The following is an 18,838-nucleotide window of genomic DNA, read 5'->3' as shown; positions in this document are numbered from 1 at the left end:
CCTTCGCCTATCTTTGCCAACAGTATTTAATAAGCTTTATCTGAAACAAATCAGAAAAGATTCGGATTTGATTCGGTGCATGAAAAATGCCCGATTTGTACCAAATTGACGAACCAAAGAACAGATTTGCTCATCTCTCTCTACATATCATTTTTTTTATAAACCCCTCAAAGCTTATATTCTAATTCTGTGTAAATCAGGACTCTGCGCTGTGGCTATGAGCTTGTATTTATGTGTATGTACCGCAGAACGAGACATGTCATGTATTGTACAGTTACATGTTACATGTCTTTTAGTCTCCGTCTGCCTTCTGCTTTTTATCTTATACCTCCCACATTCTCTCTCCGTTCCCCAACACTTGTGCACTATCTCCCTCCCCGCTCACGTCCCTCCTTCTTTTAGCTTTCTTGGGAGTGTTCATGTCTTCACAGCGTCTTAGGTGACCTGCCAAGTGTTTGTGTAGTTGTAGCAGTGAGAGGCTGTGTGTGTGTATGAGTGCATTGCTTCCTCTCCACTGCTCTCATTGTAACATCAACTCTGCTCAACCTGGACATAAGGGATCAAGGACAATTCACACCTGCTCCTACAAAGGGGACCCATCACTGCTCTGATAACCCGCCTGACTGCTTCCATACAGGTGCCCCAGGCATTGTTGTGGTAGGTACAAGCTTTTAAAGAAGTTTGTCTAGCAACAAGCTGCGGTTATTGTGGAAAGTGAAAGGGCTAAAGCATGCCGAGCTAAACTCATGAGCTTTGTGGAGACATCGATATGGATATGTGAACAGATGCTTTTCAAGACGGTTTGAGATTTTATTGTTAATTAGAGGAACAGGACACAACAAGACAAGGTTGGGGTTAAATGACACCGATTTTTGAGATCCGATACCAGCAGAACATTGGGATGAAGTTGGGACAATTAACCAAATCTACATAAAATTCTAAACAGGGGCTCAATACTGAACCCATCTTCAAGGCTGGATACAACTATATTTTACAACTTTTTATAAACCTATGGCAAGATTGTCCACTTGAAAAGAAAGGGATTGGATCTGCATCCATTGGGACTAACATTCTTCTTCTTCTTAAGAGGTTATTCTAACCTAATCACATTGGTTTATCAGTGTCAAAGTCAATTTGTCTTCCAAAGAAAACAACATTGAGATCGGTCAACCTGGAGTCTACAAGAAGATGGGAGAACATTGAGGTCCTGAGATACTAAGGACTGTTCATACACCGCTTGTCTCATGCCTGTCCTGACCACTGGGGTCTCCTTCATTCCGCAGCAGATTTCACATCTATGTGACATGAGGCACAGAAGCAAGATGCATTTTTTCAGGAGCTATTCCTATGAGATTCAAGTGGACCAGAGAAGTGAGGACCTTGCCAGCAGCATTCAAGGGATCAGATGGGTATGTATGTTTGCCATGAGATTTACTGTCACCATATAATCGGTTGTCATAATAACACGCGTGTTTACTAATAGTTACCCTTCCTTGTACTGTAGCTACACCTTTATTATGTGCTCGGACCTATATTAGGAAAGCACAATTATGATTTGTATTCCAAGAATGTAATAGATAGATGTGAGGCTCTGAACAGGTTGCAGTGGCATTGGCACATCATGCCCGTTCTGCACAGACAGATACTTCTACAGGGAAGAGATTGTGTTTCAGAAACTAGTTGTTTCCAAGAACAATGTATGCTGTAACGTTTTGTCTCTGGCTACACTATGTTTTGAGTAAGGCTTACCTACGTAAAGGTGAGACCTAAATACATCACTATCCACCCTTGGAAGAACGTTTGAAGATTTGCTTTCAAGGGTCCTTCTGTATACAGGTTTTATTCTTTTATGGAAAAGTCAAATTATGCCATTTCTTGATAGAAAGTCATAGGACATGGAGTCGCTGCATATTGGTCCTCTATAGAGACAAGAGTGCCTATAGGCAAAGACCCATTAAATATACATGTGTCCCACCATGGTGCTGCTGTGAGGCACCATATATTCTCACACCTTTGCATTCCTCTATATAAGATGTACATGGCACAGTATAATAAGCAGGCGATATGCATCTGTGCGGCAGTGTACTTAAGGACTAAAGGCTGCCATAAACAAAATAGTTTCTGCTAAATGTCATGATTTTGGTCAATATGCCAATATGGTTTATAAGGAAATATAATGAAAACATTGGCCCAGATTTATCAAAAGCAGTGCAAACTGCATTATGTATAGTTTTCCTCACTAATGTGCATGGTGCGGCAGATTACTGAATACTGGCGCACAGCCTTCAATAATCAAGCACACCCTGCACTGCTTGGGAAGTGTGCACCACCTTTTTTAGGTGCATCTTTAACATAAAGCGTGCAACACAATGTCCATTTGCTGTAATAAATGTGGGGCATAGACAGAATACACACCGAAACGCCCCTTTGGGTGCAGAATTTTCAGGAAGCCTAATTACATGGCGTGGAATAAAAGACAAACCAGTATAACTATTCCAGAAGGAACAGATTCCCAACTGTAGACTGTTTCACTGTGTTTCCACCTCTTCAGTACAGTGTAGGGAAATGGTGTAGCTGAGGCTTTTGACTAGGATAATTCTGATGTGTATGGTGATGTCTTGACCCCACCAGACAAAGCAAAACAATGTCGGAATTAACATGCCTAAGTAAGCCACCATCAGCTACCATCAGACTAACTAAACTCATATGTATGTACATTTTTATGGTCCATGTTCCATCAGTGTGTGATCCGTTTCTGAGCCACATGTTCGCAAAATGTTCTGTGTCATCTGTTTTTGTGGATCAACAAAACAAGCGGAAGGCTGGCAAATGATTTCTTCCAACTCCTTGAAGGGTCAAATTGTTGGACCACTTGTGCACGATACCTGTGTGCTATCCCTATTTTTCACATTCCCATAGACTTCTATAGGTAGGAATAGGACCCACTTTAACTTTTATACAGTCTCCACCCAGATCAATGTGCCAAATGCAAAAATAACAAAAAAATGTTGTGTGTAGCCTAAGGAGTAGGAATATTCAAGCAGAGTGGCATCCAACAAGGAAGGTATAACACACCTGGGATTATATAAGCAGTGTATACACATGCAACAGGAATAGATCTGTGTCTAACATAATCCCAGGTAACAAAAAGTACAGCATAAATCAGAGACCTGGAGACATATTCCTAAGTACCTAAATAAGGTTAATTCCAAAGAGGATGCACAAGGGAAGAGTCTACATTGGGGGCTTGTGAATAGTCCTGGAAAAAATAAATTATATTAAGAATTGACTTTAGTGATTGTGGTTATCTATCTTTCTTTCTATCTGTCTTTCTATCAATCTGTCTATCTATTTCTCTGTGTACATCCCCACAGGTCAGTTTTTCTCAGCAGCTAATAAATAGAGAAGGGAACACGAAGCAAACAGCTCCACTCTTAGTGAAGTGGCTAAATTAAGTCACTGCAGTTAAGCACCCTGTTCAAATGTATAGGAGCTAAACTGCAGTAGCATGGTCTAACCACTGCACAGAGAATGGAGCTGTCTTCTTCCTCTTCCATTCTCTATAATTTATAATAATAATAATAAACTCTGATAAACTCTTCCCATTCTTAAAGGCGTTTATCAGATTAAAACTAACACTATTATTGCTGAACATGGAGCCTTACTTAACATAACTTTTCTCCCCTGTTCTGGTTACCCCACTGCTATAGCGCAGATGCTTCCAGATTTCTCACTCCACTCTACTTCCTGGTGTCTCCCAACATACAGGAAGTGGTAGAGGTTTCCCTCTCAGCCAATCAGTAGACAATTTTATCCAGCCTATACAATCCAGACAACTTTCCGCTAGTGTATACAGGCATTTTCTATACTCCACTAATCCAGGGCCGCTACTATGTATTATTAAAAAAAGTAAAAGTGATTTCCAAGGATTGTTGTTATAATTGTCTGGTATGCATACATTTAATAGATATTCATAAATGGCAAGTATTGTATAATAAATCAGATTTCAATCCAAGTTCTGATTCCTAAAGACCATGTCCTTTTTATACACTGGTACCCATAACTGTGCACAATATTCCATGTGTGGTCTGACCGGTGATTAGTAGAAGGACAAAACTATGTCCTTATCATGAGAATCTATTCCTGTCTGATACATCCAATAATTTTATTTACTTTATTAGAAGGTTCCTATTTGTTAGGAAGTAAAGACCGCCAGGAATCTAGTCAACAGTGAATCTGAATAGAAGGGGATCAGTGTGAAAAACTTTTATTTTGTAACCCATTATGATTTTAAGCAATATTTCTATCATTGTTGTCCACTCATTTAAGATGCCTTTGCTATTGAATTTTATTTAGCATCTGGATTTTGCAGGAATCACATTGGGTTTTCTACTTCTTTTAGCCTTTGCGTTGGGTGTACACTCTGCATAAATGGACATTTGCATTGAAGGTCACGATTTGGCAATATGTCATTTGCTAGGCTGGTATTACAGTACAATGCAGCAGGATAGCCACAGGCGGCTCTGCCATATACATCACATTCAATCCAGATATCTAGGAAATTGTCTCTTAGATATTTATCACCACCTCCCTTCCTTTACACAGTGGTTGGGCCGTAAATCCGATCAATACATGGTGAGTGCTTCTAGCCTAACACTTCTGATGCTGTAGAAGAGTAAATGAATCCCCAAGATTAGAAGCTCAGGTGCGACTTCCACCTCTGCGTCCGTCATTGCCATTCCGCAGAATATACTATACATACAGATAGCAGAGGCACTGAGGTGTTACTCAATGCTCCTGGGTATAGACATTTTTGGATTGTCTTCCATTTTGCCGTTTATCCTATTGTACATTATAAATCCTTCATTTCATCTGATGAAATATCAGTCAGCGCTGACTTTTCATTCAGCATATGAGGTGATATCAAAGTCACGGCTATGCTATGTGGCAATGTCAAATATTTAGAGGAGCATATTAGTGGAAGAGTGAAGAGAGTTGAGAGTGTCAGCATGGAAGGAGCCGAGTGGAAATATTTGTTCAAGGTGCTGCTGACGTTCACAGACGAAGGAACCGTGACATAAGGAGCCAAACCAGGTAAATATTAAGCACACAACGCTTGTCTCTCCGTAACCACTGAGTCATGACAAGAAAGTGAGCTTTCCTGTGCCATCACATAGCAGTGTCACAAGATCTAAAGTCCGGTAGACCTTATGTAGTTATAGTTTTCATTTTAGTGTCTGGAAGGGATTGTCATACGAGATGTTCCCTAACTTTTTTCTTATACGCCCACATCTTATCATGTCCCCTTTTTTTGGCCCTCTACTTTATGCCTCCTTTTCTGTAGTCAGCCCCAATCCTTTTGATAACTACCCCACCAAAATTCTGCCCACTTCTCTGTAACCCCCATGGATTTTACAGTCAGATTCCCCTTCAGCAGTCTTATTTTCTTCTCTGCTCGTGCTTTGCTTGGATCTGAAGCTGGCAGGTGCCATGATATTATTACATCAAACCTGCAAGGCCTCCGCCACCCAAAGCTGCGGCACCGGCTTAATGGCGGAGAAGGTAAATGCAGGCTTGGAATTGGAAACTGCTACGGCGTTGGAAAGTCCACCTAAACATCAGCCATGACTTAGGAACTAGCTGTAACTAAGGACTACTTTATAGTCCTGAAACAAGTTAACTGCTGATGTTTTACAGGATTTTAACATGAAGATTCAATAAAGATGAATGAAATTTTTAGCAGATACTGAATTATCTGTCTGTTCACAGATGGTTCATAGTGTGTTTAAAACTTCTGTGCGTCTAGAATAAGATTTTTGTAATTCATGAACTGATCTGCTCCAAAGTGGCTTTTATTTGCAGGAGTTCACGGCCTATTACTACAGAGGCATAATTATAAGGATGACAGCCCCTTATAGCCCCTATAGCTAATGCAGTATAGGTTAAGTCTAGCTGCTGGGATCATATGACTTCTTGTATAATGTTGTGGCTCTGCTGCTCTCTTTTTGTTTTTTTGTAATCTTTTTTGTAATCCGCTGCTCTCTTTAGGATGTGAGTACCCATTGCTATCTGTGAATATTTGGTAGATTCATTTACATAGTAATATCCAGGGGTTACATTAAGTTATTAGGCTCCAATGTAAAATCTGTAGCAGACTCCCCAACTTTGTAGTGTTTGGAGACACCTTATGGGTCCCCTATTGCTCCTGGGCCTGCAGCTTTACCCCCTCTCAAATAAAATTTTTGGGTGGCGATTTATCGCATGATAGTGGCCACAACCCCTTTGTCGCTCCGGATACATTAAGAGGCTTAGGCTCGTATCTGGCAGGCGGCGCGGGCGTCGAGAAAAACTACGCCAGGTCGTACCTGGTGAATTTTAGTTAAAAAAAACAGTGAAAGAAACTTTACTGGTTTTGCAACAGAACACAGGCACGGGGCAGCCGCCAGAAATTTGCGATTAGTGCACTGCTTCTACACCAGAAAACTGGAGTAGATACAGTAATAAATCTCCTGGTAGCAATAAAAAATGGATATTTTGCACTTGACAAGTGTAATAATAAATCTTACTTTTACACATTTGCTAATTTTTCTTTTTATTTAAAAAGTTGCAGAATTGTGGAATCTTGGTGGAATTAGTGAAAGTATATATGTTGTCACTAATATTCTGAATTCTAAAAAATAGTTTTAAACTATTACATGAATGTCAATGATTTTCAATATGCCTCATATTTTGAAAACATTGATTGATCACTTTCTTTACAATCCCATACAATATTTTCAGAAAATGTGTAAAAACTAAGGCACTGTAGGGTTAGGGCTAAAGATAAGCAGACCGATTTCGATGTTCGATTTCGGGGGCGCACAGCACGATACGGACATATTGCCAGATTGGCTGCCGAACAGCAAATGAGGCATATTAATGCCCCCATCAACTAGCCATGGCTGTGATTGGCCAGGGGTATTATTCCCATTTACTTTCTGCCTTTTTTTTTCATGGATAGCAAATGGATCCATTGATTTCTGTATGCTTTTTCTATCTTTCATACTTTCATTGACTGTTCTATAGAAACAAACGTCCTACTGCTTCTTTTTGGCGAAACATTGACAAAATTGTCAATTGGGGACATGTATTATACACTGGCCCATCCTGCACCAGTGTGTGTTGAAAGCCCTGGCTCTTCTGCCATGCCGGCTATATCAGGAGACTCGGGCACGTGGACGGCTGTGCTATAGATTAATCTAGTAATGCACCATTACCAGTGACGGTTCAGGCTTTAACAAGTGCAGGTTATAGTGAGTGTGCGGACGTGGAGCATCCCATCCACTCACTTCCACGCCCACTTGACTTGGAGGTTGCACAAAGGGGAAAATAATCGCAATTCCTGGTAATTAATTACAATTATTTCAGGGTCTTTTACAAGCCTTGATAATCGTTCCCCCAATAGGTTGTCCCTATGAAAAATAGGGACAACACATGGATGTTTTTGATATTTGAATACTTTAAAATTGCATTCTGCAGTTTTCCAGTGGGTTACACCTACTTTTCCCATGAAATACATTTATCTTTTCCATAGCATTAGGGATACATTTCTGATTGTAGGAGATTTGACTGCTAGGACTCTAGGACTACCTGCGATCAGCAGTATGGGGGACTGGCGGTCCTCCTTAGTTTGCCTGTGATACCAATTTCCTGTATTGGTTCTGTGAGTTGGACCCCCTAAAATCAGATTTCTGAAAATATTGGTGTGCTATGTATGGCTATGGTAGCTGTGTTTAGATTGCATCATTGCATTACCTTTTCTTGAAATGGGGTTACATTAGCAAGTGGATAGGAATCACGTTTCCTGATAACACAAGGGAGTTGTGCAGATATTAATATTGTTTATAGCAATGAGGTTTATCATAGCTAATGTTGTGTTAGAATGAGAAAATTGCTTCCTCCAACATGGCTACTAGGTTGTATTAACAAAAATGGGTCAATAGGTTAAGAATGGAAGAATTATTCAGCTGAATTAGATGCGGACATTCATCAGATTGGGGCAGAGTGCTTACAGATTCTTATCTCTTTCACATACTTTTGGAAATTGCTGACCCATCTCTGTTCAAGATCATAATTAAGATTACATGGAGACGTCAGAGAATTACCTAGGAATGGGACAGCTACGAATAAAGAGTTCATGAAGATCATGCGGGATGTGTTATCAGATCACTGGGGATCCAGCTGCTGGAACCCTCAACAATCAGGAGAATGGGGAACAGAAAGTGCTCTGTGCACCGGAGGAATGAGCAATGCTCTAGGCTTCTCTTTGGGGCTGAACTCTCCAACATTGAAAGCTGGTGTGGAAGCTACCCTACTCTTACGGGGGTGAATACACTTGCTCATGATCAGTTGCAGATGCTGCACCTGGCTACTACTTACCCTTCTAATTCCTATAGATGCAGTAAGGCTACATTCACATTGATGGAAACATTGGGGGTAATATATCATTAAACCGGCTTCTTACAACAGTGCTATGTCAGTCTTTAGAGCTCCTCTGCTGTCAGACTCATTATAGCAGCTTTGACCAACACCATTTGCAACACAACTGCGCCAAAACAACGCTAAACATAAACAAAAATTGCAAGTAAAGCTCTTGAGACATACAGTATACTTTTTGCCTCCTTCTGCATAGTATACATCCTCTCCAGCAGGTACAGCAGAGGCCATAATAGCCTATGGGGCACAGACACAACAGTATTGCATCCATCCCTGACCTCTGCTGAGTGTACATTCTAGATGGAACATGGGAACACCTTCCACTGTATGAGCGTATACATCCTAGCCGTCTGTTGTAAGGACATGTCGGGAATCTGCCCAACGTATCTTTAAAATGTCATGTGAACATAGCCTAAGGGTTAAGTAAATACGTAAGTACACATTGTTCTTTGTGTTATTCTTCATCTGTGGTAGTTTTTTTAATGAGTTTTAAGACCTTTGTAGGACTCAACATAGGTCACACAATGTTTGTATGTAGATATGTATTAGTTCAGAATACTACAGGTCATAGCACTATTCTGCTGCTATAAGGGAAAATATCATAAATCCTGTTCTCTCATTCGTCTTCTGGCTGTGCTCATAGGGGGGGGGGGGGGGGTCATTTATTATGGCCTTTCAAACGGAAAACTAGCTGTGTTTTTTTTCCCTTTCTGTGCCTCTGGCTCCTGAATTTATGAATTTTGCGCCATCTTGGTGACGATCGTTGTTCCACATTACGTCATTGGGGAGCGGCAATCGATCACCATGAGAGCCTCGGGTCTTCAGAGGACCCGAGGCTGTCTTGTTTAACCATTTCATTACAATGTGCGATTTGTAGTATGGCAGTATATGGTAGGATCTAGGATCAATCAGACAACCTAGGGTTAAAGTACCCCAGGGGTCTGAAAAATAGTAAAAGTAAAAATAAAAAAAGTAAAAAAATAAATAAATAATAAAAAAACCTAAAAATTCAAATCCCCCCTCTTTCCCTAGAACTAATATAAATATACAGAAAAAAATCATAAACACATTTGGTATCGCCACGTCCAAAAATTCCAGATCTATGAAAATATAGTAATGGTTTAAACCTGTAATAGAAAATAGCCCAGTTGGAAATGGCCCTTTTTTGCCATTTTGAAAAATATAAAATAATTCAATAAAAAGTGATCAAAAGGTTGTGCAGTCCAAAAAATAGCAGCATTAAAAACGTCATGAAAATTCGCAAAAAATGACTCAACCCACGTCTCCATACACCAAAGTATAAAAAAGTTATTAACCCCAGAAAATGGCAAAATGCCCTCAAAATTTTTTTAAATTTTTGTATGAAAACATTATAAAACCTATACAAATTGGTCTCCCGTGATAGCACCGACCCAAAAAATAAAGTAGCCATGTCATTTGTGGTGCACAGTGAAAGCCGGAATATCCGAGCCCACAAGAAAATGGCGCAAATGCGTTTTTTCACCATTTTCACTGCATTTGGAATTTTTTTCCTGCCTCCCCGTGTATGGCATGAAATATTAAATACCGTCAATATGAAGTGCAATTTGTTACTCAGAAAACTAGCCCTCAAAGAGCTCTTTATGTGTAAAAAAAATATAGTTATAGATTTTTGAAGGTGGGGAGTGAAAAATGGAAATGTAAAAAAACAAAAAAGGGCAAGGTTGTTAATCCCTTGCGCCACAAACTTACATCCCACTGAAAAATATAGCACAGTTCTAGTGCCACCCTGCACCAAAATAATAAATGTCCTCATAGTGTACAATAGTCTCATAGCTCTATACAGCTGTGTACATGAGGAGGTGCCTGTGGTGTGATTTTTTTCTCTATGAGCCCCCTTGGAAGTGTCTCTGACCCTGATTTGAATCAGTGGAGGACCTTTATCGGACATCGGGTAAGATGGAAGCACCACCCATCTGTCAGATCAATCAAGAGTTCTGGCCTTTAGGTATACCTGGCAGCAGATGCAATGTGTAGTAATCTCTACTCAGCATAAAATTGTGCTATTACCTGCGACTGATCAGGCCTGAACAGACACAGACTATAGTGAGTGTGCAAGCGCCCCTGGGTATACCCTCCTTCACACCCATTCACTATTCATGAGGGTGGCTTGTATCTCCAAATCTGATGTACAAGTCCGCATAAATGTCCACCAATTGAAAAAAGAAGAGTGTATTTTTGTGTTTGTATTAGGTTAAGTTCACACTACCATTTAAATCTCTGTTCCTTAACCCCATTAAAAAAAAAGGTAAAGAACGTATTGGTTAAAAAAAAGTCCATTGACATCAATGGAAGTTTAATGTCCTCTGTTATGTTTCTTCCGTTTTTTTTAAACTGAGGAAAAGTACTGCAGCCACCGTCATTTTTTATGTTAAAAAAATGCATGGATAACGGATCCCTGCAGAAACGGAATATATCGGATGACATCAAATTTATATTGTTGTCAATGGGATAAATCGATATGTTAAACCTCTGTTCTTTTTTTTAACGGTGGTAAGGAACAGAGGATTGAACGGTAGTGTTTGTCCTGAAAAATTGCTTCTTTTCTTCATCTTTGTCACTGAAACATAAATCAAAAAATTTTTTTCCCAAGAAGCGACTATCCAAGGCTTCATGTAGGACCTTATGTAAAAGAATAATTGTAGAGAAAGGGATTTGCTGTCACCCCACAGTAATCATTCCATTGGCACTACTCCCTAATAGGCTTTTACAGGCTAGATATAAACATTATGTATATAAAAATACACACAAGTATCTGCTTCTCCATTGTGAGCGTCTGCACAATAAAAAGTTCCAGCTATTTTTACCACAGTAGGAAGTGTGAGTGTATTTTAAGCCGTTTAGGTGTCATAAACTACAGGAACAGAGTTCCAGACGTCACATAAGCCACAGATTATAATTAGGTGACATGACCTTGGCCAAGAACCAGAACTATCAGTATCAGAAACTTGTGGGAACATGTGCCACCCAGCCATATTATGTGTTGATGGAGATGAAATTCCTTCCACATTACATTTGTTCTGCAATAACTTGTGAAGGCACTTTTCATCGCTAGTGTAGTTACGGTGGTCAGTATGAAGGCCAACAATGACCCCTGTTACTAGTTTGGTGCCCAGCTCATAATTGTACCCAATCATGCTGCGCTTTAGGGGCAGTAAACTATATCCACACATAAACTTCCCAGCACATAAGTGGTACTCAACAAATCCTTTACCCTACCATTGCATTTGGAGATAGTAGATTAGATATAGGACTGAGATAAGGATCCAGCCACACTGTATTTGGTGAAAGTGTAAACTTTATTATAGACAATCGGCACTCTTTAATGGGTTTGCGATTCTTCAGACACAGTTTTCTTTCACAGGGCTTCTTTGGATCGCATATAGTGGTGTGTGGCCCCTATGGATTACGGAGTGCAGCTTCAGCTGCTCTAGCTGTAGAGTGGCGCTCATTCACAGGCCACACACTGCTGATATGCAATGCCCTGTTTAAGCAAACTGTGTCTGAAGAAGGACTATTGGCAGTGGGGTAACTAGAAGCTGATGGGCCCCAGTGCAAAGTCTGTGCCATGCCTCCAAATATAATGTATGGTTTATAGTAAAAGTCTCTTATATGGTAAAGTGACACCATAAGGGCCCCCTAAACCTCTTGGGCCCCGGTGCGACCGCAACCTCTGCACGCCCTCAAGTTACGACCCTGACTATTGGCACAAAAGTCCTGTTTTGTTTGCTGAGAGGAATTGTCTATAATAAAGAATAGAAAAACACGAGGAACATATGTCAAGCAGCCAACAAAAATAGTAATGAACAATAATTTTATTGAAATGCGAATACAAACGAAAACTCAAAAGGACAAAAATTAAAAACATTTAAAACACGATAGTACAGGTCAACTGACTTCGTGACTATACATAGCCGGTGATGCCATACGATAGTGGCAAACCACCTGCAAAAGGACCCCCCAGAATACACCAAAAGTGTTTAGAACCAAGTGGTACTGCACTCAAGTGATGACAAAAAGTATGTATATTGTAGAAATCTACACCAGAGAAGACCAGGTATAGGTCAGCTCCATGGAGCGCCACCAGGGCAAAGGGACAATAAGTCCAAACAATGTGGAGTCCGCAAAGTGGACAATCGCTAAACAATAGCCCAAATCAAATAAGACGCCCAGATGGCTGCAAATAACACTGAGGCAAGAAATTACCTAGTCGTGTAGAGGTGGTACCAGGGGACCCAGGAAATGCTCCCACGCGTATCGCCGCGGAACGCGGCTTCCTCAGGGATGCCCTAATGATGGAGCGTCTGTGTTTAAGTACCTGATAGGGTGATGTAATCCCGCGCTGCCGGTGTGTTGGCCCAAGCGTCATGGCGGCGCCCATGCGGTCATGTGATCGGAAACGACACATGACCCCATAACGTCACTTCCGGTGACGTGTGTCCGCGCATGCGTACTCGCATTATGCGATCGGTCACGGAGGTGGAGGGATGAATGATATAAAAATATATATTTTCTCAACAGGATATCCTACCATGTGGTAAAGATTCATAAAGTGCATAGTGGTTGTATATAGTAAAGTGCCCATAATAAAGTGCATATGTGGTTTTGGGGTGAATTATGTGAATAAGTTCCCAGTCAAATAACTGAGTAAATTGACCGTGAAACAGCATACAATATACAATACAATAGACCTAAAAAAAATTTTTTTAAACAAAAGAAGAATTATATATGTATATGTAACTATACATGAGTACATTGACCGTGCAACAGCATCCAATACAATAGACCTAAAAAAGTTTTTTGACAGAAAAAGGAGAATTATATATGTATATGTGACTATACATGGTATCCTATTATTTAAACCAATCCTCCAAATGTGGAGACAACATTGTATCGAAAAGAGACTGCAACGAATAGCCTATTACATTATCAGAGCTTCCATCCCCGCCACTTGAAGAATGGGATCCCCATTGGACAATTTCTACGGGTCAAGAGGAATTGTTCCACACAAAAAGAATTCCTTCAACATTCGGAGGAGCTCACTCGGCGTTTTAGGGAACGGGCTTACCCCAAAACAGTAATCTCCAGAGCCTATATGCGGGCCAAGCAAACCTCCAGAAAAGACACCTTCGTACCAAAGCCCAGGACCTCAGATGGCAAACCTTGCATTATTACAGCATACCACAATCAGTGGTCAGACATTTACAAATTGCTACAGAAGAATTGGGGTATTCTCAAAAGCGATCCGAGACTGGAGTTCCACATTCCCTCTGGCCCCAAAATGATTGCTAGACGGGCTAGGAACCTACGGGATAGTCTGACCAGAAGCCATTTTCAGAGACCAAGTACACCATTGGGACGAGGTCAGCGGCTGGTGGGTACGTACCCGTGTGGTGACTGCACAATATGTCCCCTGATCTCACGTGGGACAAATTTCGTAAACCCAGCAAACTCTAGGATTATACAATTACGGTCATACATTAACTGCCGAACCCGTAATGTCATCTATGGCCTACTCTGCTCGTGCCCAAAACTTTATGTGGGGCAAACTGGTCAAGAGCTGCGGAAGAGAATTCAGAAACACATCTCTACCATTAATAATGCAGCACAAGACTTGTCTAATGGCAAACAACTCTCCACCGTGGCAAAACATTTCTTGCATACCCATCGGGGAAACCTGACAGGCCTACGGATTGTGGGCCTGGACAGGGTCCAACAGAATATACGCGGTGGTGAGATCACACCAGCCCTTCTACGTTTGGAAGCAAAGTGGATCTTTGATTTGGTCTCCTTAGCGCCACATGGGATGAACGAGGACATGTTATTCTCTGGCTTTTACAAGAAGTGAACGTGTACATAACCCTACCTTCTCACTCATCAGGTACCTCATTTGGCACATTTTTCACTTGATTTTCTTCACTTTTTTCACTCTCGGTCATCCTATGTTGTTTTTCATTGGCCCTTAAAACCTTCTAATGGAGCACTCACCCACACGCCCTCACACCCCTTACTACGGGGCATCACTTCCCCCTTTTCCACTTCCTTCATCACTTCCTCCACTTTACCACAACTGGTCATAGAGACCATGCTTGCCACCTGACACTCTTGCCTGTCACCCACCTTATCACTAGGCACCATCATCACTTCTTCCCTCCCCCCCCCTCCCCCACCCCCCCCCTCACAGGCAGCCCCACTGCACGCTGCATACCTGCACGTGTCTATTCTCACAGGTTCACTGACACTCCCACCATGGTTGTCCTTCTCTCTTTGCTTCCTCTCATCTTCTGTCCATCCTCCTTCTCAGTTCCTTTTCCCATATTCATTATGGTTCACTTACCTTTTGGCATACACTTTTTAACATGTACCGTGTTCCCATTCACTTTCCAGCCTCCTTTCATTATTCCATGCTTCTGTTCCTCCACCCTCTGTTCCGTTCATCCGGCCCCTTGGGGCCATATACAGGAAGAAGAAGAAAAGAAAAAGAAAAAGAAAAAGAAAAAGAAAGAAGACTGCATCTAACGGGATTTTGGCGTCCGGTCACATAGCTATTTTGTGGCACCTGCCCGCACTCTGGTCTGCTTGGTGTGATTGGTTTGTGTGTCTGAGCATGGGCCCATGCGTGCATGTGTTGGATGAATGAGGATTGGTTTAAATAATAGGATACCATGTATAGTCACATATACATATATAATTCTCCTTTTTCTGTCAAAAAACTTTTTTAGGTCTATTGTATTGGATGCTGTTGCACGGTCAATGTACTCATGTATAGTTACATATACATATATAATTCTTCTTTTGTTTAAAAAAATTTTTTATAGGTCTATTGTATTGTATATTGTATGCTGTTTCACGGTCAATTTACTCAGTTATTTGACTGGGAACTTATTCACATAATTCACCCCAAAACCACATATGCACTTTATTATGGGCACTTTACTATATACAACCACTATGCACTTTATGAATCTTTACCACATGGTAGGATATCCTGTTGAGAAAATATATATTTTTATATCATTCATCCCTCCACCTCCGTGACCGATCGCATAATGCGAGTACGCATGCGCGGACACACGTCACCGGAAGTGACGTTATGGGGTCATGTGTCGTTTCCGATCACATGACCGCATGGGCGCCGCCATGACGCTTGGGCCAACACACCGGCAGCGCGGGATTACATCACCCTATCAGGTACTTAAACACAGACGCTCCATCATTAGGGCATCCCTGAGGAAGCCGCGTTCCGCGGCGATACGCGTGGGAGCATTTCCTGGGTCCCCTGGTACCACCTCTACACGACTAGGTAATTTCTTGCCTCAGTGTTATTTGCAGCCATCTGGGCGTCTTATTTGATTTGGGCTATTGTTTAGCGATTGTCCACTTTGCGGACTCCACATTGTTTGGACTTATTGTCCCTTTGCCCTGGTGGCGCTCCATGGAGCTGACCTATACCTGGTCTTCTCTGGTGTAGATTTCTACAATATACATACTTTTTGTCATCACTTGAGTGCAGTACCACTTGGTTCTAAACACTTTTGGTGTATTCTGGGGGGTCCTTTTGCAGGTGGTTTGCCACTATCGTATGGCATCACCGGCTATGTATAGTCACGAAGTCAGTTGACCTGTACTATCGTGTTTTAAATGTTTTTAATTTTTGTCCTTTTGAGTTTTCGTTTGTATTCGCATTTCAATAAAATTATTGTTCATTACTATTTTTGTTGGCTGCTTGACATATGTTCCTCGTGTTTTTCTAATTTGATTGTTTGCATATGTGCAGCATACAGACCCCGTGTCTTATAATTTACTAGAGGGAGATTTCATTTCTGTAGTATAATAAAGAATACACTTTCATCCAGTGTCACTGGATTCTTATCTCATGTCTTTTAAGGGGCTGGGTCCCTTCCAGAGCACCTGTGATAACAGAAGTGTGGAGCGAAATACCAAAAACTAATAGATTAGATATTGGGGCAGATTTATCAAGCTGTCTAAAAGTCAGAATATTCTTAGTTGCCCATGCCAACCAATTACAGCTCAGCTTTCATTTTACCAGTACTAATGAATATTTTAAAGGGGAGCTGTGATTGGTTGTCATATGTCCTAGGGCAGTGATGGTGAACCTATGGCACACGTGCCACAGACGGCACGCAAAGCCGTTTCTGTTGGCACGCGTAACGTCGCCGGTAAGCCTATGCCCGCTGCCCTTAATTTTTGTCTATGCGAGCGGCGGAACTACGCGCCGCTCCATAGACAGAACCGCAGAGTTTTCGCACACTGACAGGGAGCGTTGACTGAATTGCCCCTCCAATAGAACCCGGGGGGCACCTGTGCCCGCCGTACTTGCTGCCTCCCGCCAGTCCGCCTATTCTGACGCCGGAACCTCCGCCCGTACTACCATGCGCCCGCCAGCCTGTGCCGCCGCCATGGCTGACACCCCATGCATGCCGGCTGGCAAATCCTCTTTCCCGCCAGCCGGCACATCCTTTTACCCACTGGCCGCCACATCCCCCTGAGCACCTGTCTGCTACGCTCTGCTCTGCTCCCTCCCGGTCCGCTCTGCTGCCTCCCAGTCGGCTCCTCTCTGCTCCCTCCCGGTCCGCTCCACTCTGGTCCTCTCCGCTTCACTCTGCTCTGCTCCCTCCCGGTTCGCTCCGCCCTGCTCTGTCCCGGTCTGCTCCACACTGCTCTGCTCCCTCCCTGTCCGCTCTGCTCTGTCCCGGTCTGCTCCACACTGCTCTGCTCCCTCCCTGTCCGCTCTGCTCTGTCCCGGTCCGCTCTGCACTGCTCTGCTCCCTCTGTCCCGTTCCGCTCCATAGCCCCCCTCTCCTCTGCTCCGTAGCCCCCCTCTGCTCCGCTCCGTGCCCCCCTCTCCTCCGCTCCAGGTGGGAGTGGAGAATGCATACAGCGTAACCTGCATGCATTCCTGGAGAACCTTCCTGTAGAATAAAAGAAAATAAAGTAAGTTTATCTGTGTATATGTATATGTATGTAATGTGTATATGTATGTAATGAGTATATGTATGTGTATATGTATGTAATGTGTATATGTATATGTATGTAATGAGTATATGTATGTGTATATGCATGTATGTGTATATGTATGTATGTGTATATGTATGTGATGTGTATATGTGGGTGCATATGTATGTGATGTGTATATGTAGGTGTTTATATGTGTATACATATATATATATATATATATACACTCACCGGCCACTTTATTAGGTACACCATGCTAGTAACGGGTTGGACCCCCTTTTGCCTTCAGAACTGCCTCAATTCTTCGTGGCATAGATACAACAAGGTGCTGGAAGCATTCCTCAGAGATTTTGGTCCATATTGACATGATGGCATCACACAGTTGCCGCAGATTTGTCGGCTGCACATCCATGATGCGAATCTCCCGTTCCACCACATCCCAAAGATGCTCCATTTTAATTGTTCAAAAGCACAGAAAATGCAAACCTTTGAGCTCTGTTGATAGTGTTTTTATTGTAATACAAAAGATTGTAACGTTTGAGCTATGTTTTCTCAATTAAAACCTTGTTATTCTAGTTAAATTTTTGTGTTGGCACTTCGCTTCAAGTCAGAAGGGTTTGGGTTGCATTTTGGGCACTCGGCCTCTAAAAGGTTTGCCATCACTGTCCTAGGGTGTACCTCCAAATTACAATAATGAAGAGATCTCATTAATATTCTTAACCACCATATAACAAGAGTCAGATGGGCTCCTGCGGTGCATATATATGCCTGGGCTATTCTAGTTTTCTTCTAGGGAGTATACAAGCCCACACAGGGCAGAATAACCTGCTGAACGGCCTATTGTTGTGTGACTGGCACATATTATCTGCCGCTGAGCTATAAGCTTCATGAACTTTTAGTTCTTTTTATTTGAAAGAAGATGCTTATTCCAAACAGCGGGACACATCCTAAATAGAGGCCTTAGAAAACCCCTAGCGGTAAAGCTATTCTACGACGTATATTATCCCTGAGGTCTGAGAAGCTTCTGGGCAAATGGTTAAAAGAGCACGTCAGAGCTTGAAATGATATATAATGGGAAAAGCTTTGCAAATATTCCCTTAGAACGAAGGGCAAGGCGGGGTTCTCCAAAGTACACCGTGTATATCCATAGCAACAGCAAACTGTTGCCAAATCCACTCGGGACCTGAGCGGTGAGGCCTGGAGAAAGGCCAAACTCCTGCCGGATGTGTCCTGTAATTCAGGATTTCTGGATCAGAATAGGGCAGGAAACCCTGTGCAATGAGAGGGGAGGAAAGGAGGGGTGCGCTGCATTGTATGGGGAAAGGAAACTCCTTCTGAATAATATGGT

The 18,838-nt window shown here is 42.0% G+C and overlaps 1 protein-coding gene across 1 annotated transcript in view; it reads left to right on the top strand.

Moving 5' to 3' along the window:
• Window positions 1-423: 423 nt before the first annotated feature.
• Window positions 424-18,838, top strand: part of RAPGEF3 (Rap guanine nucleotide exchange factor 3) — a 67,878-nt gene continuing 49,463 nt past the window's right edge. Inside the window, exon 1 of the mRNA XM_072134707.1 lies at window positions 424-1,409. Within this exon, the coding sequence (XP_071990808.1) occupies window positions 1,245-1,409 (165 nt within the window). The 5' untranslated portion in view covers window positions 424-1,244. The remainder of the gene's footprint in view (window positions 1,410-18,838) is intronic.

Source organism: Engystomops pustulosus, chromosome 2 (assembly GCF_040894005.1).
Source record: "Engystomops pustulosus chromosome 2, aEngPut4.maternal, whole genome shotgun sequence".
NCBI classification, from domain to species: Eukaryota; Metazoa; Chordata; class Amphibia; order Anura; family Leptodactylidae; genus Engystomops; species Engystomops pustulosus.
Note: the sequence above shows the minus strand (reverse complement) of the source record. Positions and strands in the feature narration are given on the sequence as shown.